This window comes from Carya illinoinensis, chromosome 9, assembly GCF_018687715.1.
Source record: "Carya illinoinensis cultivar Pawnee chromosome 9, C.illinoinensisPawnee_v1, whole genome shotgun sequence".
In the NCBI taxonomy this organism is placed as follows: domain Eukaryota; kingdom Viridiplantae; phylum Streptophyta; class Magnoliopsida; order Fagales; family Juglandaceae; genus Carya; species Carya illinoinensis.
The window spans coordinates 27,506,519-27,528,824 of NC_056760.1; the positions used below are offsets into that span (position 1 = coordinate 27,506,519).

The 22,306-nt window shown below is 36.0% G+C and overlaps 1 protein-coding gene across 2 annotated transcripts; it reads right to left on the bottom strand.

Annotated features, from left to right (window-relative positions):
- Nucleotides 1-314: 314 nt before the first annotated feature.
- Nucleotides 315-21,075, bottom strand: LOC122276008 (S-sulfo-L-cysteine synthase (O-acetyl-L-serine-dependent), chloroplastic-like). 2 transcript variants are annotated; one of them, XM_043085415.1, is made up of 12 exons: nucleotides 20,808-21,075; nucleotides 19,800-19,909; nucleotides 19,417-19,474; nucleotides 19,033-19,296; nucleotides 18,292-18,429; nucleotides 15,805-15,918; nucleotides 8,309-8,360; nucleotides 8,121-8,170; nucleotides 3,461-3,520; nucleotides 1,283-1,363; nucleotides 932-1,111; nucleotides 315-789 (listed from the first exon to the last, which is right to left on the bottom strand). In XM_043085415.1, exons 1-11 carry the CDS (start codon nucleotides 21,021-21,023, stop codon nucleotides 1,022-1,024), a joined length of 1,233 nt encoding a protein of 410 aa, XP_042941349.1. In that variant the 5' UTR covers nucleotides 21,024-21,075; the 3' UTR covers nucleotides 315-789; nucleotides 932-1,021. The 2 variants fall into 2 exon arrangements, with proteins under 2 accessions (XP_042941349.1, XP_042941350.1); XM_043085416.1 differs by lacking the exon at nucleotides 15,805-15,918 and having other exon boundaries at nucleotides 20,808-21,073.
- Nucleotides 21,076-22,306: the final 1,231 nt, after the last annotated feature.

A 22,306-nucleotide genomic window follows, 5' to 3' on the forward strand; every position in this document is an offset into this window, starting at 1 on the left:
TATTTATTATTTTACTATTACTTTTCAATTACTTTTTATTACTTTCTATTAATATTCATTACTATTCAATATTTTATCATTACTTTTTCACTATTATTTACAGAATATCTCATATCACTTCATTACTCAAATTCAACCTCTACAGAACCAATTTCAACCTCCCAAAAAAAATTGGAACTGGATTTGTTTATTTGATTACATTAACTACAACATGATGCTCGGCTTGTGCTCAAAAGTAAGTACCAGACATTGATCAAATGCCTAAACCTTTGAGGAGTCGGAAATAAATGGGAACTATAAATATATGGCAGATATTGGATCCAATCATATCAGAATTTCACTAATAAGTTCCGATAGCATCAGTCTCAACAGATAAAAAAATTGAACCATTTACAGGCCTAAAATTTGGTAGAAAGAAATGTTTATGAGTTACTTTGCTACGCTTTGGATCATCCTTCCTCCATCTCAGCATCAATATTTTGCTGCTAATGTTCCAATAATGAGATCTACGACTTCTACCTCTCTTTTTTGTTTCTACAAAGATTATACCTAAGTGGGGATTAGGACCCACGACCTCATCTTCCCTTTTTGAGAACATACCAGTTGAAGTACAAGTCAACCAATATGCATAAACAGCACTTGAGCATTGTTCTTGGAGTGAAATGAAAAGGAAAAATGAATACAAATTGCATGGCCAAGCCAAATATTCAAAAGAAGCTTTCAAGAGTAATTTGGTGTAAATTCAGCCGATCCTTGCATTGCTATAAACCTAACCTCCCATCACGGTGCCTTCAAAGAAAAATTGCTTCAGCAAGAGGATTAAAAAAAATTAATTGACCTAGGAATTCCAACTTAAAATCCTAATTTTTCTCTTTTTCCTTTTTTGGATGATTGAGTATACTTGATCAGCGTAACCAAGAAAAGTACTTACCTATTACAAGAATACGGTTGCATCTTTTCCATTCCACTGTATGAGAATACGCAATTCTCTGTTAGGCTCAATTTCTGGAACAGTTTCAAGCTATCTCTGTGGCATGTTTCTTACTTCTTCATGGATAGAATGAAAAAGAACAGTGGGAATGTACCTCTCACCAAAGCTTGGAAATATAACCTTCAATGGAAATGTCATGATAAAATCAAAGTCTTAAAAATGTGTCTCCAACTCATGAGCTCGTGAGAATATTGGTGATGCTGAATGATTCTATATATACTACTGAATGTTGCATACTAGTACATTCGTAATATGTTCAATCACTGCCAAATAATTTTTATAAGCACTCACTGTAATAAGTTTTCCAGCATTCTCAGGCCTTCTTGCTAAACTTATTGCAGCCGCTGCAGCGGCTCCTGATGATATACCAACCTGGGTAAAGGTATTAAATATTAAATTATCAAACCAGCTTAAAGATTAAAGAGAGGAGAGAGGATGTCCGTTCACAATTGCAGTGACATTGTGATACCAAGCTAGCTTAAAACAAAGAACAGAAGATGAAGTTTAAATCTACATGGCACCTTAGAAAGAAGCTTCCCACAAGTGAAAAAATTAACAAAAAATCACTGGAGATCAATTCATGCCTGAAGTTAATCTCGCCATTAAATAAAAAAAAAAATAGCTTCTGGCCCAGTAAATGTAGAATTTATCAAAAAAACAACTAAAAAAAGTTTCCCAGGTACATGGGGAATATACAAAGATGAACACCAATCAAGAAATAAAAAGAGAATAAAACAAATGAAAACCAAACCCATTAAAATCTACAGAAGCTGCCCAAAGGAAGAAAGTATGGAGGAAAAAAAATTCAAGCTCCATCCACTCGTGATCCTCAAATCTCTATATCTCTGCTCCTTGGAAGATATCAAATTAGACCAAGACTCGAAAAATCGGAGTCGGGTAAGGACCAATTCAATGAATCGGGTGATCCATGACAACTTGAATCAAATATTTCAATGTTGATAAAAAGTAATAAAAATCATATTTGACTCAATTCAAGCATTTTATATCATGTGTAAAAGAGTATAAAATATAAATTTATTGATTAGTTTCAATAAAGATATGATATGAATCTAAATAAATCGAATTGTTTTTTCGAGCCTTGAATTAGACAGATGGGTGGTATCATCACTTTTGCATATAACACTTTCAAATTGGAAAAATGGTCTACTATTTTTATGGCACAACCCAAATCATGCCAAGCCAAGCCAACCAACTGAAAAAATCACTCTATAAGGCACTAGAAATCTCATAATGAAGTAAAGAGTGGTCAACAGAATCTCCCACTCTCTGTCCATATACCACAAATCTGTCACAATATATGATGTTTCTTGAATTATCCATAATAAGGGTCTTTCCCTGAGGAAACTTTCTAATCAAAGAAAGCTGCTCTCAAAGTGCTTTATTCAGCCAAACCCTAATCTAAAGGAAGGAGTTACCATCCTAAGCTATAAGGAAAAACTATGGGCCACGCTAGAAAAGCTAATATTCTAACTAGGGAAGCCACTGGATAAGTCCAATAAAAGAGTCACTGATGCCTCCAATGCATGCGCAATACTATAGGAATAATGCTAGATACAGCTCTAGGGTGTATAAGACCCGCACAGTCCCTTTTAAAAAAAATCGGGACCCACTCGTGAAAAAGTGGGGTTTTTTATAAGGGGTCCCAGGTGTGCCCCACTTTTTTTCAAAGGGGCTGCTCGAGACTTGCACATCTTAGGATTTTACAAATCATTTACCACACTATAGGACTGTATAAATCATTTTACATAATGCCACCTCATTTTGCCTTTGTACCTCATTAGAACATCACTTGCCCCAAGCACAACCAAATTTAGAGTTCTTTACGGCTTTTCACATGGCCTCCCTCTCATGTGGAAACACCATAGCTACTTCTATATGAGGGCCTGATTAAACAAAAACAAGTTTTAAATTCCCAAACCTCCCTTGGAAATCGAATAGCACACATTGGCTCAGATTACTAGGGGAAATTTGAACTCTACACCCAGCTTGCTCCAGAAGAAGTCCTGCTATATAGCTTCTCTTCTCAAATGACCATGCCAGTCGGAAGAGGGAATAAGGATAGGAAATATGCAGGAACAAAAGATGAAAGAAGAAAACTTTTAGGGGATATTTGCCAACTTACCCTGCCATAAATAATATAATTTTTTTTAACTTTTTAGGTTTGTCAAGGTTTGTATAACATGATGACGGTTCCTGATTTGCAGTTTTTGCATTGAAATTAGTGGAAACATACAAACAGAAGAGACAAATGTAATTACTGTTCAGTTCATAAAAACAACATTTTTTTTTTGTTGTTGTTTTGTAAGTGTCATAAAAACTGCATATAAACCAAAACTAGTTCAAAAGTGAACTGATCCATATTTCAAATTGGTTTGAAACTAGACTGAAGTAGTTCTGTGGATTGGTACTTTTCTAAATGTTCTAAAGTGAGAAATATTCGTATATTACCAGCAAACCTTCCTCCAATGCCAATCTCCTTGCCATTTCAACAGCTTCAACATTGGTAACCTACAAGTTTGTTCAAGAAATTTCATATGAGATAATTCATGTGACTAAGATTTGAAAACAAATAACTTCACAATAAGAGACTGTCATATTAAGAATGAAACAAATCTGACGTATTTCTCATTTCCATTATATTCCTTTTTAAACCTATTAGGTATTAAATCTTGCACCCCATAGCTCACTGTTATGAGCCTTAGTTGCTGGAAAAGACCTGCATGAGAAAAGTTGCAAGAGCTGCAGAAGAAAATGCTGGTAAAGATTAAGACCTGAAAGTTCACAGCCATAGATCCAATGCTATTTGGATCCATCACCTCATAACTGCCGATTAAATCTGGGTAATCTTTACCGGTGTATATAATATGTATATATATATATGTTATTTGACAACTGGCTTTTGAGAAAATGATTTTTAAAAAGAAGCTAATGAGGCAAATAACTTAAGTATTTTAGAATCTATTTGGAAATGTTAAAAGACAAGTCTTCACATCTTTAACAGTAAGGGGGAACGAAGACAGAAGATAGATGCTAGTCCCCTTGCTTCTAGTGATCAAAAGCATAAAATAATATTTAAAATAGGGGGTTACAATAAGTTAAAAGGACTGAACAATAATAGAAGGATTCCATTTAATAGTGGCAAAGAGCTGGTAGATATATATATATATGTAAAGAGCTGGTAGATTTTTAACCATCTGAAAGCACTAATTGGGGGGGGGGGGGGGGGGGGGAGGAATATAATAATAATAATAATTAAAAATTAAAAATTAAAAAACAACAACAACAACATTATTTTTCTGCATGGTGTAGGTGAGAGTACTTCTAAATCATAATCCAGGAAAAATCATGTATCTCAGTAAGTGATCAGAAAGACAAATTATTATTATAAAATGAATGGGAACACTCGATTGAGCTGGTGATAACTCAAATCTAGGAAGATATGGTAAACGTTTTCCAATCAATTATAAACTGCTATGACTTGATGACAAAATCAACTCAAGCAATACTTAAGGTGCAAAATGAAAAGCACAACTGATATTCAGAATATCGATCACAACCATATAATAAATACATATATATATATATATATGTTCGTACTTTGTCCAAAGTATGATAATTAGTATGAAAGAACAAAAAGATGTGGCTCCAAAGCTTTGGCTCATGCAGGTTGGGGTGTTTTATTACTCTAATTACCTCAATAGTTTAGAGTAATAAAACACAAAAATCAATAAATCAACAAAATACAAAAATTTAGGAAATTTTGGTCAAACCCCCTTGTGCTATGGGGCACTTAGGTTTAAGATCCCATAGAGTTTTGTGAGAAATAATCCCATGTGGCGTGAGTTAATTAGAAAGACGACCCTTTGTTGATTTTTCTGTCCATTAATGCTAAACAAAATAAGTGACAGCTTCACAAAATTCCACGTGCCAACTTTGATTTTTAAAAATGATTAAAATATATTTTTTAAATAATCATAATTAAATTTTGTTGATAAAAAAGTTTTTTATTTAAATTTATCAAACTTAAAAGAAAAATAAAATAAAAAGACGGGTGGTGGCCGAGCTTTACTTAAACAGGGCATTTTTACATAATTCTCTTGTGCTTTGCTTGATATACACAATGATACTTGATAGCCACTCATCAAAAGAATAATAATAACAATAATTATTTAATAGCCATAATCAAATAAAGTAAATGGTTGAATCAAAATATACAGAAAAGGCCATGACCAAAAATGTAGTGACTTATATTCTAACGTAATCAATTATCAATCCATCTAGAAGCCAACTTGGACTATTATATCAAGTTCAAAGCATATACATCACATCGGACAACACGCGCCGCCGTGGTATGTAAATGATCTTCAACATCAACTATAAATATTTAAGAATATTTGCTTACATCATCTTCTGGGTCTTGAAATGATAATTTATAATTTTTTAATCTAATTACAAAAGCACGCTTTTTGCACTTCGAGCTCACACAAAAAGCATCAAAAACCACACTTCAAGTAGCTTTTGAATATGCACTTTTGGTAAGCGAAGCGCTTCATCCTTGGCACTTTATGCTTTGCACTTAAGCACGCTTTTAAGTGCACTTTTGTCAACACTATCAGATGGATTGTGGTATCCATGAGCGCTGCAGATATGTCAAGTTTAAAAATGTGGTTAAAAGCTGATGGATTTATGGAAAATGTGAGACAATGGTGGTAATGTTATCAGATTGAGGGCACCATGAGTTTTATATTGGCTGGTAAGCTCAAAGCTATGAAAATGGACCAAAAGATGTGGAATGTGGATGTCTTTGGGAATGTAGATGGTCAAACAAAATCTCTATTTGAGGAATTGCGAGGTTTGGTAGGGAGGAGATTGGTGCACTTTCGGTTTAGGAGATTCAAGGAAAAGTTATATTACTTCAGAGTTCAAGAAGGTGCTCTTGCTGGAGATTTTGTGGAGACAGAATCTCAAAATCTATGGCTGGAAGAAGGGAATAAGTGCTCCAAGATCTTTCATTGGGTCACCAATTCTCATTGGAGGAACCCCTAGGGGTTGGATCAAGTGGTAAGAAGAGCCTTGGTTTTGGTGGTTTGCTCCCTCCAGGTCTAAGGTTCAAATCCTTGGGTGCAAATAATTTCTAAGAGTCATCGGGGACTAGGGGAATTCCTCCTTGACTTACCCAATGTATGCTTGCAGGAAACTCCTTTCCAAGGCCTGAGTCGGGACTTTGTTCTGGGCACCCAGTGCCAATCAAAAAAAAGTTCTCATCGGAGTAACGATGCCGCTATGCTTCACATTGATGATCATGCTCCTACCAATCATGCCGAGATCAAGAACCATATCACCCAAAAGGACTCCTTAGAGCAATTTACTTGGAGGCCTAAATTTGACAGTTTAGCCTTTGAGTCTATTGAACTTCTGAGTCCCAATTGGTTGGAAAGGCTGTTTGAGGTGGAAGAAGTTCAAAATGTGATTGGTGGGATGGTTAAGGACAAAGCTCCTAGTTTGGATGGTTTCTCCATGGCTTTTTTCCAGGCTTGTTGACACATTGTGAGGGAGTAATTTTTCATTAACTTCATTATTACCAGAAGTTTGAGAAAAGCCTTAACACAACTTTTATAGCTCTTATCCCAAAGAGGATCAGGGCTATGGATGTGAAGGATTATCACAATGTATAAGTTTATATCCAAGTCCTTGCCAATTGCATGAGCACAATAATGGAGAAAATTATTTCGAAGCCTCAAAATGATTTCGTCAAAGGGAGACCAATTATGGACTCATTCTCATTGCCAATGAATGCTTGGATAGCAGAATCAAAGCTGGAGTGTTGGGTATATTATACAAATTAGATAGGGAGAATGCATATGATCATGTAAATTGTGATTTTTTGTATTACCTTCTTGGGAGATGTGGACTCAGGAAGAGATGGTGTTCTTGTTTTAAGAATTGCATATCCACAGTACGATTCTCAATTTTGGTGAATGGTTCTCTGGTGAGTTTCTTTAACAATTCTCGGGAGCTGAGAAAAGGGGACCCCCTATTCCTTTTTCTCTTTGTTATCATTATGGATACACTTAGTCGCATGCTGGAAGCTGTTGTTTGAGGTGTTTTCTTTCAGGCTTTTCAGTGGGAAGCACTAACTTTGGTTTTATCAATATTTCTCACCTTCTTTTTGTAGACGATATGTTGTCTGTTTGTAAGACGGATCTTGGCCACATTCAATCTTTGAGGGCACTCTTACTCTTGCTTTGCTTTGAAGCTGTCTGCAAATTGAAACTGAATCTTGTGAAGTCCAAAATGGTTCTGGTGGGCGGCATGAGAAATATTCCAAGTCTGGCAAGCATTTTGGGCTGCAAGGTTGCTTCACTACCCATGAAATACTTTGGCCGGCTACTCATAAGGCGAAGACTATTTGAAATGATGTGGTGTGATAGAGAAGATTAAGAGAAGGCAGGTTGGAAAAGGGTCTATTTTTCATAAGGGGGAAGAAATCAAAAGCACAATCTCTAACCTCCCAACATGCTTTCTATCTTTATTTTCCTTACCCATAGGTGGGGCAGATCGTGTTGAAAATATTTTCCATTCTCTTTTTGTGGGGAGGAATCAAGGATGAGGCCAAGTTCCATCTTGTCAATTGGGACAACGTTGGCTTCCCAATTTCTAGTGGAGGGTTGGGAGTTCGTAAGTTGAAAATTAAGGGTGCGTATGGAGTGGGGTTGTGGAAAAATATTAGAAATGGGTGTGGGAAGCGTTGCTAGTTCCTAACTTGTATCTAGATGTTCTCATTCTATGCGTCCTGTGTACTTGGGCTATGACTATTTTTTTATCCATCAATAAAATCTCATTTTCCTATAAAAAAATACTAGAATGACCTTGCAATGAATGTGCCTAGATTCTATTCCAGAGATCTTTGTATGATTGGATATATGCTCCTGGTAATATTTCTACCTATTTAGAATTGCTTGATTTACTAAACTTTTGCTAGCAATCTTTAGGGGAAACTATTGTATACTCCCTGGTTAAGTATTTCTCTCTCTATTAAAATATTTTACTCATAAAAAATCTTACAGAGATGCAAAAACAAAACAAAAAAAATAGAAATTTTCCTTACCTTGATGACCTCATCCAGAATTTTAACATCCAAAATGCTTGGCAGATAACCTGCACAAAGGCCTTATTCAATAAGCAGAAAGCCGCACATCTTTTTTAAAAGCATAAACGACAAAAGAAAATTGAGTTGATTAATTTTTTCTTTTTTGAAAAAAAAAAAAAAAAACAAGAAGTTTCTATGGTTTCCACCTGGGTTTCCTCCCGATATTACACTTCTCTCTGCAGGTTCAACACCAACAATCTAAACAAAGAAAAATATAGCATTCAGTCATCCAGAACCAAGAAATAAAGAATAAAGGAAACAGAACATTTCTGTAAAAACAATCAACAAGATAGATTAGATTTGAGAGATACATCCATGTATCCTCCCCATTAATAATAAAAAAAAAAAAAAAAAAAAAAAAAAAAAAAAAAAGAAAAGAACATCAACAACAACAAACAACCACTTTTTTCACTTGCACCCTAAACAACAAAAAGTTTCAATTTGCACCCTAAATGACATATTTTTCAATTTACACCCTTGCTTAAGATCTAATCGTTAAGATGAAGGAAAAATTGACCATGCGAAAAAAACTTAGTGGATAGTTTTGAATGGGAGGGCAAAATGAAAGCAATTAGTAGTGTTGCAAACTGGAACTCTTTGTAAACAAAGGGGCAAAGTGAAAAACGGGTGCATGTGGTGAAAAGTGTAATTTCCAGTGATAATTAAACCACATTTCAAATGATAGAAGTTATAAATTTTAGAATTTGAGTTCCAGTTTGTGGAATATAACATTCTGAACTTTGAGTTAAAGCAAAATCTGAGTGCAGATGCTTTATTTGTCATCAAGTAGAGATGAATGCTATATTGTGGTGTCAAAAAATTCTTTTATATATATATATTATATATATATATTTAATCTGATAAGATTAGAGCTACAATTTTCTTACTGATAAAGTTTGTGATGGCCATTCTGTAGTTTTAATAATTAATACACCAGTTCTTTTAAATGTAAAACGTTTTAGTAGACATTGATTCATGTTCTTGGCGAGGCCAACTCTTCCCTTTGAAATAAGAAAGCACAGATGCAAACATGCTTTTGAGAAACTACATTAACTGTTTCGGCTAATCACCACTATGTTCATTTTCTATTTGTTTCAACCATTATATGTTTAGAGAAAACTTATCTGCTTTAGCTAAATTTCACTCGCGGATTGAATAGGCATATGACGAAGCCATTCAAATTTAAAGGTCCTGCAAGACGTGCCACTTAAAAATTCTATTATAGTGGTGTGACTTTAATTGACTTAGTAAAAGTACTTACTCACTTAAGTATATTTCTTAAATAAACGAATCCAGACTAGAATGTCTTGGCCATTTCCTGTTTACGATAACAATGTCACTAAATGACCCATTTCCTTTGTGATGAAATAACTCTACCAGAAACAATGAAAATTCTCAACTTTACCATCAAACAAAAGATCTGCTCTTCAGAAAAATATATATTTCTGCTAATTTGTTTGGATAGTGAATCACCCAGTCCAAAATCCCATATTGTCCAAGTGCGCACATACACACAAACATACAAAACCTAGCTCCTTTTTATTTTGAGCCAAAAGCTCTTATATCCTTCAAATAAATATCAATAAAGCTACTCAAGGAAGAGATGATACTGGAAGTCAAGGCTAATGATATTCCTATTAAGATGGATCATAAAGTTGGAAAGAGAGGAGTTATGCAGGCTAATTTATTAATACTAATGTGGAGAACTACATAAAATTAGAAAAGTTAGAGATGGTTTGAGTGATAAATGCTCCTAATGTGGTGAACTTGGCTCTCATTCTAAGGTGTAAAGCTTTGTCCTTGTCAATGAAGTATCTTACTTATCAAAAAAGTATCTTGGCCTCCCTATGGGTGCTTCTTTCAAGTCAAAGGCTATATGGGATGAGGCTCTTGAAAAACTGGAGCAAAGGTTGGCTAGTTGGAAGAGAATGTACTTGTCCATAGGCGAAAGGATAATTTTGATCAAAAGCACTCTTTTCCAACTTGCCTACTTATTTATTGTCCCCATTCCTTCTTCCCATGAAGGTGTCTCACCATATAGAGAAGCTAAAACATGACTTTATAGGGAGGGATGAATGATGATTTTAAATTCCATCTGGTTAAATAGTCCACGGTATGCTTTCCAATCTTAGAAGGAGGTTTGGGAATTCACAATATCTTGGCTTTTAATAGGGCTTTATTGGGAAAATGGTTATGGAAGCACCAATTAGAAAGGGGGGCCTTATGAAGGACCGTCATCGATTCAAGATTTGGTGAGGATTGGGGTTGATGGTGCACAAAGGAGGTGAGTGGACCATATGGGGTGGGGCTTTGGAAGCACATAAGAAGAGGGGTGGCAGACATTCTCTAGATACACTCAGTTCGAGGTGGGCGATGGGTCTAGAATCAATTTTTGGTATGACCTATGGTCCAATAACAAGCCCCTCAGAATTTCTCAAAAATAATATTGAAATTGAAAATTTTGTATTTTGAATCCAATACCAATGGGTACCATCCCCTCAAGATAGAAGCCTATCCTGAATCTTTGTAATAAGGACGACTTAGTTTTTTCAAAGCAGCACAAGATTGGGAAGTTGAAGCATTCACTGAGTTCTACAATCTTGTCTACTCCACACGAGTGGGTGGGAGAGGCAAAGAGGATCATCTGGAATTCATCAAAGAAATGGAAGATTTTTGTTCTTACTTTCTACAAGTCTCTCATTATGAACAATACCAACCCATTCCCATGGAAGATATTTGGAAGACTAAGGCTCCACTAAAAGCAGCTTTCTTTGTATGGACAGCTTCTTGGGGGGAAATTCTCACCCTAGATAATCTATGAAGACGAAGAATTAGCATAATGTTAAGAGCCCAACCATTGATCCAAAAGCCTTAAGACTGTTGAATACTAATTTGGTTAAACCTTTAATGAGCATAACATTCCACCACGCTTCTAAATCCGACATCCATGGCGGTCCACTTTATCGACATTCGACACTGACCCAGTGATAGCCTCTTTCCCTTTTGGCAAGTTCACTCATCAATCAATGTAGCACCCCAAGTGAGGTCCAAGATGCATCTAAGCCATAATTCAAAAGGATTAGTTAATTGTACAATTAGAGCTCCATTGGAATCATTATCAAAAGCAAAAACTTCTCCCTCCCAAGCAATGTGGGATCCAATACACCACCAACACTTATCAATTAGCATAAGGCATCACAATCTTCCCCCTTATATTCCCGACATCCTCGTTGGGCTATTCCATCGTAGGTGGCAGGGCTCCTCAAGTCTCACATTTCTAGTTGGGATTAGTTCTGATACCATTTGTAACCCCCCAAGGGACGTCCAAGCTACATTTGGGCTCTACTCTAAAATGATTAGTCAATGGTACAATTGAAACCCTATTAGAATCATTATAAAGAGCAAAAACTTCTATCTACCAGTAATGTAAAATCTTATACATCACCTACACTCATAAGATAACATGGGATATCACAATCAGTGTTCGGTAACTTAATACCAAGCCCATAAGAAGTACCAAGACATTTTAATCCAGATTATAAACCGCCCCTTCATTGACTCAAATTCATGACTTAGTCTCTACTCTGATATCAATTGTTACAAGCCTAACTATTGATCCAAAATCTTTAGAATTATTAGGTACTAATTTGGTTAAGCTTTTAACCCTCAGAATCACAACACATAATAGTCCCTATGTCAAGAGTGGGGACAAAATGAACCATTTACTTCTTCACTGTGAGGTTGCGAATGAATTCTTTACTAGAATGGGATTAGCTTGGGTGACCACAAAGCATAGTTGATTTCCTAGCAAATTGGAGAGGTTTATGTGGTAATCCGCAAATCTCAAAAATATGGAAGATGGCCCCCTTTTGTCTATGATGGTGTCTTTGGAGGGAGAGGAATGAAAGAATCTTGGAAGTTCACGAGCGGTCGATGGATGAGCTTAGAATTTTCTTTTTTAACACTTTACTCCATTGTTCATTGTAATCAATTTCAATGGGCTTAGTGTTCATGAGTTTCTTGTATCTCTAGTCATGCCTAGGTGTTGCTCTTGTATATGTCCCATATACTGGGACTATGCCTGTTTCTCATCAATAAAGTTCTTATTACTGATCAAAAAAATAATAATTATTCATATTATGAGAATATAAATCTTCAATCAGTTCTTGTGTTGTGCTTAAGACATCCAAATAGTTTATGGGATGTCCTAAGAGAATAAAATTTTACCAAAATAAATGCCAAAAGACAGCAGCTGCATGAAGTTTTGCACATCCAGTTTCTAAATTTTTTTTTTAAGTAATAAGAGATTTTATTAAAGCAAGTAAATAGGCATAATCCAAGTACACAGGGAGTTTATAAGCGAAAACACCTAGAGACAAGTTAAGAGACTAGGAGATAGGAAATGTTAAAAGAAAATCATTAAGATTATTCCCATTCAATACAAGAACTTTCGCCCAAAGACAGTTCCAAAAAAAACTATCTAAATTCCCCAAACCAGCGTTCTCCATCATCAAAACACCGCTCATTCCTCTCTAGCCATAGGCACCACATCAAACATAAAGGAATCATCTTCCAAATATCAGCAATGTGATGACTACCCATAAATCCTTTCCAACAAGCCAAGAGATCCGCCACCCTCTTGGGCATCACCCAAGCAATACCCAACCTACTAAAAATCTTGTCCCAAAAATTCTTTGCAACCTCAATGCAGAAACAAGTGATCAACCGATTCACCATCTTTCTAGCACAAATAACACCAGTCTAAACTGATTATACAGCGCTTTCTCAAATTATCTGTTGTCAATATCTTCCCTAGAGACACCAATCAGCAGAAAAAAGCAACTTTACTAGGCACCTTGGCTATCCAAATACACTTCCAAGGGAACTAATAGTCACATTGTCCAGCCAGCATTTTAATAAAAGCTAACTGTAAAACTGTAATTTCCAGCATGTTGCCACAACAATCTGTCCTCCCTTCCCTGCACAGTTTTCATATCATACAGCCTACTGAAAAAAACTGAAACAACCGGCACTTCCCAATCATCAAGGTCTCTAATGAATCTCACATTCCATTGAGGGATATTATTAGAAAAAACAACAGAATCAGCCACAGTGACTTCTTTGTCCCTTGCTATCCTAAAGCTAGAAGGGAAAGCATTCTAGGGAACCAAGTCCCCACACCAAAAATCATGCCAAAAATGGATCCTATCTCCCCCACCAGCCTTAAATGAGATATGGTTAAGAAATTACCCTGAGCCATTCCGAATATGGTTCCACAAACCAACAACCATACACACTTCTAACTTCGTTAGAACAACTCCCCCAGGCTCTCCTGTATTTAGCATCGATAGCATTTCTCCATAGCGCATGCCTCTCTAATTGATATCTCCAAAGCCATTTCCCAAGAAGGGCTTTATTAAAAAGCCTCAAATTGCGAATCCCCAATCCTCCACAAGCTACTGGTGAACAAACTTTGTCCCAACTTACTAAACGGAAATTCCTATCTTCCCCAAGGTCGCCCCACAAAAAATTACAGAAGATTCTCTCAATTTTACAAGCCACCCCAATGGGCAAAGGAAATAGGGAAAGAAAATGCTTTGGGAGATTAGATAACATACTTTTAATTAGAGTAGTTTTTCCCCTATGGACAAATAAATCCTTTTCCAACCAACTAACCTCCTCTCTATTTTCTCAATCACTCCATCTCAAATTGTCGAAGATTTAAAAGAGGCCCCATGGGAAGACCTAGATATCTAATCCAAGATGTTGGCTAGATTTAAAAGAGGCCCCCACAAGAACTATTTTTGACTTAGATAAATTTACTCTAAGCTCAGAAACAGCTTGAAAGCATAGCAATAGGGCTCTCAAAGATCGAAGGTGGTCTTGATTAGGGTCGTTGAAAATAAGGGAGTCATCAGCAAAAAGGAGATGAGAGACCTTTAAGCTACCATGAGAGTCCCCACCCACTGAAAAACCCGACAAAAAACTTCCGTCAATAGCCGCTTCAATCACTCTGCTCAAAGCATCCATGACAAGGGATCCCCTTGCCTCTGTAGTCGAACATAGATAGAAAAAAACACTTGATATTATTCATTGATCTTCTAACCAGACAAAAACACTTGATAAAACCACTTAGTATTTTATCCCGAATGAAGTGACAATCAATCTCAATGTGTTTAGTCCTCTCATGGAAAACGGGATTAGATGCAATATGCACTATAGCTTGGTTATCACAAAGTAACTGGAGAGAAACAGGAGCTGGAAATCCAATCTCTTGAAGAAAGTGTTGCAACCATGTCAGCTTACTAGTAGTGTAAGCCATTGATCTATATTCAGCTTCTACACTAGACCAAGCTACTACTGTTTGCTTATTACTCTTCCATGTAATCAAGTTACCTCCCACAAAGGTACAATATCCAGTAGTCGATCTTCTATCTAAAGGAGATCCAGCCCAATCAGCATCTGAAAAGGCTTCAATTCTAAAATGTCCATTTGATCTATACAACAATTCAATGCCAGGAGCTCGCTTAAGATAACGAAGAATATGGATTACAGCATCCCAATGTGAGACCCTGGGCATTTGTAGAAATTGGCTCACTACAATCACTGTATAAAAGATATTAGGTCTAGTAATAGTAAGACAATTCAATTTACCAACAAGTTTTTGATACCGACCTGGATTTACAAACAACTCTCCTTCCTCTTTCAAGAGTTTATGATTTGGGTCCATATATGTGTCAATAGGCCGTGCACCCAACATGTCAATTTCTTCCAAAATGTCAACTACATATATTCTCTGAGATAGGTTAATACCTTTTTTTGATCGACTTCAATTCCAAGAAAGTATCTAAGTTTGCCCAAGTCTTTTGTCTGAAACTGATCATATAGGAATTGTTTCAGCTTAGCAATTCCAGCCGAGTCACTCTCAGTAATTACAATGTCATCCACATATACAACCAGCAAGATATGACCTGCATCACTATGCAAGTGAAATACTGAGTGGTCTGCTTGGCATCTATAAAGACCAAATGCCAATACAACATCAGACAACCTCCCAAATCATGCTCGAGGAGATTGTTTCAAACTGTATAACACCTTTTTTAACTTGCACACAGTACCTCGATGCTCCCCCTAAGCAACAAACTCAAGTGGTTGTTCTATATACACTTCCTCATTTAAGTCGACATGTAGAAATGCATTTTTAACATCTAACTGAAATAAGAGCCAATCCAAATTAGCAACAAGAGAAATCAATAGTTGAACAAAAGACATTTTGGCAACTGGGGAGAAAATCTCGTCATAATCAATGCCATAAGTTTGAGTGTAACCCTTAGCAACCAAGTGGGCTTTTAGACATTCCACAAAACCATCAAGGTGAAATTTGATTGTATATACCCATCTACAACCAACAGGGTGTTTACCAGGTGGTAGAGGAACAAGATCCCATGTCCTACCCATTATGGTGAAGAGCATCCATTTCATTTTCCATAGCTATCCTCCATTCCAGATTAGATAAAGCATCCTAAACAGTCTTAGGAACAGAAAGCTTTGAAAGTTGAGAAGTAAAACATGAAAAAGATGGAGATAAGGCATGACAAGAGACATATTGGCTAATCGGATGTTGAGTAACACAAGCAAGTACCTTTTCAGAGAGCAATAGGTGGAGAGTCTTAAGCACTAGGTAACTCATGATATGAAGATAGAGACAAGGTTGGTGGAGGCATGGGAGCCGGGGGCGCAAGTGACCCGAGTACACCTGTAAAAGAACAAGGGAATGCACTGAGGAGGATTAGGTAAGAGTGGGTGAGTGTGTAGGAGAAATGTAAGAGTAGGTAATGGTAGAGGATCACACTCAACAACCGAAAATGTTTCCAAAAAATAGGGTAGGGACTCAAAGAATGTGATATTAGCACTAGTGAAGTAACGTCTAAGAGTAGGACTATAGCAATGATATCCTTTTTTAGTCCAAGAATAACCAACCAACAAACAAACACTTAGTAGCACGTGGATCAAGCTTATCAAAGCCTAGGCCAAGATTATGAGCATAGCAAACACACCCAAAGATTTTTGGAGAGATAGAAAAAGGTAGAGAGGAAGGGAACAAAATGGAGAATGGAGAGGAACCATCGAGCACTGATGAAGGCATATGGTTAATAAGGTGATATGCAGTAAGAACACCATTACTCCAAAAGCATTTAAGAACATGCATGTGCAGTAAAAATGTTCGGGCTACATCTAACAAATGGCGATTTTTGCATTCAACCACCCCATTCTGTTGGGGTATATAAGAGCATGAAGTTTGATGAACAATTCCTTTATTACTTAAGTAAGTAGCAAAGGCATTATATTGATATTCTTTAGCATTGTCAGAACGCAAGACTTGAACTTTATATCTAAATTGAGTTTAAATTTCTTCCCGAAAGACTTTAAATGTGGAAAAAAGTTCAGATCGTACCTTCATCAAAAACAACCATGTCATACGAGAATAGTCACCAATAAATATAACAAAATACTGAAACTCGATTGATACAGTGTTGATTGGTCCCCAAATATCAGACTGAATCAATTCAAAAGGACTAGAAGCCCGATTATCAACTCAAGGTACAAAAGACACATGATGGTGTTTGTTAAGTTGACATGCTTCACAAGAAAAGGGAGACACATTTCCAAAATTCCTAACTTGACATTTCAAAAGAGAAAGGGATGGGTGTCCAAGGCAGCAATGTCATTCAAAAGCAGATGATAAGGACATGATGCCAAAGATAATTGCACTCGAGATCGTGCATCTTGTAAGTGCACCCATTGTGATCGCACTAACCACTCAATGGACTATTATTGGAATCTACATGGTAGACCATCTGGGTATGCTAATCAAGCCACTTTCCAAGATGCTACATCACCATCAATGAGCTCCAACCCAACTCTAGAGATGATTAGCATATCAAATGATAAGTATGATCAGTTTTTGAATCGCACAGAGGCAACTTCATCTTCCATAGCTACTCATGCCCATTTAGGTACATCGTTCACATGTCTTCTCTCATCTACTCAAGATCCATGGATCATCGATTCAGAAGCCAATGAACACTTGACCGGTTTGTCTTATTCCTTATCTAAGTTAGATACTATGACATATCCAAATAATGTTACTTCTGCTAATGTTCTCTTAACCTCAAGAGCTATTAAGGAAACCAGTTGGGGAGCCATTTACCAAAATGGAGAATCTGATCGTCGAGATGCAGTGTCTGATCAACGCACACCATTTCTCTCCAAAACCATATCTCCCAAGTAAATAGAAAAGAAACTCCCCATTAACATGATCAAAAGCCTCTTCCATGTCCAGCTTGAAAAGAATGCTAGGAACTCCCTCTCTAATTTTTCTTTTCAAGCATTCATTAGCAATTAAAACCAAATCAAGGATTTGTCTCTCCCTAATGAATGTATTCTGAGACTTCAAAAATAATTTTCTCCATCATCACACTCAAACGGTTGGCAAGAACCTTCGAAATGATCTTGTAGACCCCATTGACCAAACTAATAAGACAGAAGTCCTTCATCTCCACCGCCCCCACCTTTTTTGCAAGAAACATGTAATGCAAGATTCTGTTGTTTTCAATGTAGATAAATCCAAATAACAGACCTCTAGCATATGTTATATAAATTATGGCTACTGCATCTTGGAGATAGGAAGGACTTGGTATATAATATGTGCCTTCGTTCTGGCTGTAGTCTGTTGGCAAGGAAGTAGAAAAGTAGTGCAGAGTTAATGAAAATTGGGTGATTTTCTCACCAACGGTCACCATAAACCAACAAATTTTAACAATCTACTTACTGTGCAAGCCATATCTGTCAGTATGATATCATAAGATTTGTCAGTGCAAGCAAGATTATTATTTTTCTGTGTATCTGTGCATGTGTATATATCCAGAAAACATGAACCAGAGTAGAGTGAAAACTGAAGAGAGAAAAACCAAAGAAAAAGCAGAAAAAAGGGGAAAAAATGAGCAAAGAAACAATGTAACAGAACAGAATGAGAAGAAGTCTATATATATATGTAAGACATATAATTTTATTAACACGCGAAATTGCGAATCATTTTCCAATTTCTTTAGAAAAGACTAGATCCAACCTTTATGCTTTTGCTCATCATTTTCAGGTAACGCCCAGTGCCTGTAACAGTGCCGCCAGTGCCAATCCCAGCAACAAAGATGTCAACACTACCCATAGTATCCTCCCATATCTCAGGCCCTGTGGTTTCATAGTGTATCTGTAATTCATGCATGAGGATTTTAATAAAATCTCAATCATATTATATTGCATTACATTTGCATATATGCCTATCACCTCAACCTAGTTTACGAGGGAGGAGATGCCATTTGGTGTAAGACCATTGCATATCTAATATATGTTTTTTGACCTCACCCTAATCAAAAATATATACACCAATAAGGGTGAGGTCTTACGATCAATCTTTTATCGACATATTTTTTAAGTTTACCTATAAAAGAAGGGGGGGGGGGGGGGGGGGGGGGGGGGGGGGGGGGGGGGGGGGTACTTTTCACCCACAAAACTACCACATGTTATTCACTTTGCATCCCAAACTACTAAAAGTTTCAATTTGCACCCTTGATAAAGTTTCGACAGCTAAAATTGTGCTGGGTGCCCAATTTTATTCATCTTAATGGTCAGATTTTCATCAATGGTACAAATTGAGACCTTTGGTAGTTTGGGGTGCAAGTTAAAAAAAAAATAGTAAATGGCTGAAAATGTAATTCTTTATGAAAGGAATACTACATATAAATTTATAAAAGTAACTATGTTCAACAAAAACTTTAAATGTCATCTTTCAGGTTAAGAAACAGAAGAAAACCTTGGTATTAGCAGTATTATCAAACTGTTGAAACATATAAGCATCTGGCATGCTGAGGACAATCTGTTCGGCTTTATCTACAGCCCCTTTCAGACCCTTCTCGGGGTCAGTCAAAACAACATCCGCACCAAATGCACGTAAAAGAATCCTCCTTTCAATATTTATGGATGCAGGCATTGTTGCTATAAGTTTATATCCCTTAGTGGCAGCGACAAAAGCAATACCAAGTCCTGTATTTCCACTAGTTGGTTCAACTAATATCGTCTGCATAATTACAGAAACAAAAATAAGATGAACTGAAAGGGAACTTCAGAATAACAGGAGACAATTGATCAATATACCAAAATTTTTCATATTACAGCCGTCAGCCAGGAAAACACTTGCCTTCCCAGGAGTGATTGCCCCTCTATCCTCAGCATCAGATATCATACTATAACCAATTCTGAAATGTCGCCATGTAACAATAAAGTCAGTTTGTTGGTTGTGTATCTTCAGTTACCAGATGATAAGGAACTGTCAGAAACATGCAGAACAAAGTTTTTCATAAAGCATCTATTACTTATTAACAGGAGCCTTTGGTTCCATTAATAATTTGATTTGCTACCAGATGACCGACTTTACTTGTAAAGAAAACTACTACAGGACTAGCCATAAGTTGTATGGATAAAAAGAATCCAATCATCTGATGGATGGTGTACCATCAGATGATTGGATTGAAGGGTAATGAATCCAAGAAAGAGTTTGGACACTGCATGAAATGCCATTACCTGTCCTTCACACTTCGGCAAGGTTCCATAGATTCAAGTTTTGCCGCTATATTAGCTAAACAGCCTTGTGTAACTTTGTTGAGGTACACCATTGGCGTTCTCCCAATCAACTATTAAACAAATTACTCACATTAGTAAAAACTTTGAAACATGATTAGTTTTTCCTAACATTAAAGGCATGTTTGGACAGGCAAAGAATTCTCAAAACTTCACAAAATTTCATTCCCAAGTATCACTCAAGCACAAAACACATTTTATTTTAAATTTTCAGCTTTTCAACTTTTTCATTTAATCATTACCTAATCATTATCCAAATAAAAATAATAATAATAAACTTTAGAAAAATAAAAAAATCAATACAACTGTTACAAACTTCAAAACAAAAATAATATTTAAACTTATATTCAAACAATTTTTTAACTTTATAATATTTGTATTCAACTTTTTGTCTCTCCTTTCCCAAACCCCAATAAAACATCTTCACTCAAACAATGTCACTACTATTCACAGAACTCTTAGATACTCCAAGTGTCCAAACATACCTTAACACTTCAAAACTTGTTACATATTAAGATTGAATTGATAACAACAACATTTTATTGTCTGAGCAAACTGTTACTGAATTTCCAATACCAAAAACATTTTTTCACAGCACTTCACTGATATTATTTCCGACCCATGTGTACAGAATTTGAACTTGTTTCACAAAATACATAAACAGAACACATTTTTCAGAAAAGGAAAAATTGAAGAAAAAAATTAATCTATCAAGATAAATTGAGGAGCAAAGCCAATGACGTTGAGAGTTTTGAATGTTCGACAAATACAAGTAATATGGTAAAAAAAATAAAAAAATTTTCAAATAAAAATAATATTAAGCCGTAAAGGAAGAATCTCCACTTTTCTGAGCACAAATATTATCAATTCCAAGGACACATTCATTCCTTCAAATGGGAATGTTCCCAGCAAAAGGGATAACCCCGTTAAACTAGAGGGGACAAAGGTAACCTGGGTGACGTCTTCTGCGATGTTGACAGAGTCGAGGTCACTTTTGACGGTGTAGAAGGAGGAAGCATCGGTGTCTATCATTCTTCTGCGAGCAAAAGCGCCGGTAACGGGTGAAACGCTTGGAGCTTTGAAGGAAAGAAAACGGCGACGTTGGGGCCGGGTAAGGAACAAGGAATGAGGAGGGAGAAGCAGAGGAGATGATAGCATTATCGTCATTGGTGTCGCAGAACAAAGAAATAGATTGTCCGAATGGAGGGAGGGGAGGTTTTAGATGGGTTCTGTTCTCATTTTTCGGGTTTTTTCTTAATTTTTTCTTCAAACTTACAAATTTATTTATTTATTTATTTTGAATTGTAGGCAGGTTAGACGTGGTAATGATAATGTAAGATTTTTAGGCAAAAAGTTAATTAAAAAATTTCAATTCGTAATAAACTTTATTGATAAATCACATATAATATCATTTTTATAAATAGAATTTTAGCGGGAAATCAAGTAATTCTCATTTTTTTTAGAGTAATATTACATACAGTCGTAGAATTGCAAACGCAGCGTAATCGCTTTAAAAAAAAATAGGGTCCACGATTAAAAAGTTAGTTTTTTTTTATGTAGGTCTCATATTAATTCATTTTTTTCAAAACGACTGCACGCCGCTTACACAACCAAAACTACAAATATCATTTCTCTTTTTCTTAACATATTTATGTGACCACACCAAATAATTGTGCTATGTTTTTCATTTCAAATAATTTTTTATAAGCACAATGCTAGCGGACCGACAATGGTGCCCCCTCCATTGTACCTATAAGTACAAATGCACTTTTTTATTTTTTTATTTTTTATTATTCTTTCAATGATATTTTAAATATCTTTAATCATTTTTAAAAAAAAGTAATTCACTAATAATTACTTCCTTATCCATTAAGTAAAAAAAAAATTACAATCAATCAATTTTATCAAGCTAAGTAGTATTTTCCTGATTATAAATATATCTTTTAATTTAAAACTTTAATTTTAGAAACAAAGGAAGATAAGGTCTATTTTATTTTTATTTCTTTTTTGCAGTTTTTATGAAAGCAAAGAAATAATAACACATATGTTTAAGGGTGATTTTATGGGAATTTGAAAAGGCAACAAACTCCACAAAAAAAATATATGAATTAAAGTTCTCTTAAATTATTGCCCGAAGTTGAAAGTCTTAAATGGGAGAAAGATAGACATCTTGTATCACAACCCAATACCATAAAAACAATCATGACCCATATTGTTTTTGTTGCTCGACTAGTGGCGATCGCTTTGTTTTCTGTATTGCTCACTTGCCGCTCGTACTTAGTCCCTATTTACGTTCCTCGTTGAGGTAACAAGAGCGAGCATTATTCCTTCCCACATTATATCATGTAATGCTTGTCTGGCAATGAGCACTTTACTTATAGTATTGCACAGCTACCACTCGAGTTCTATCCCTCTTTGTGCACCTTGCCGAGGTGTTCACCTGAAGTGAG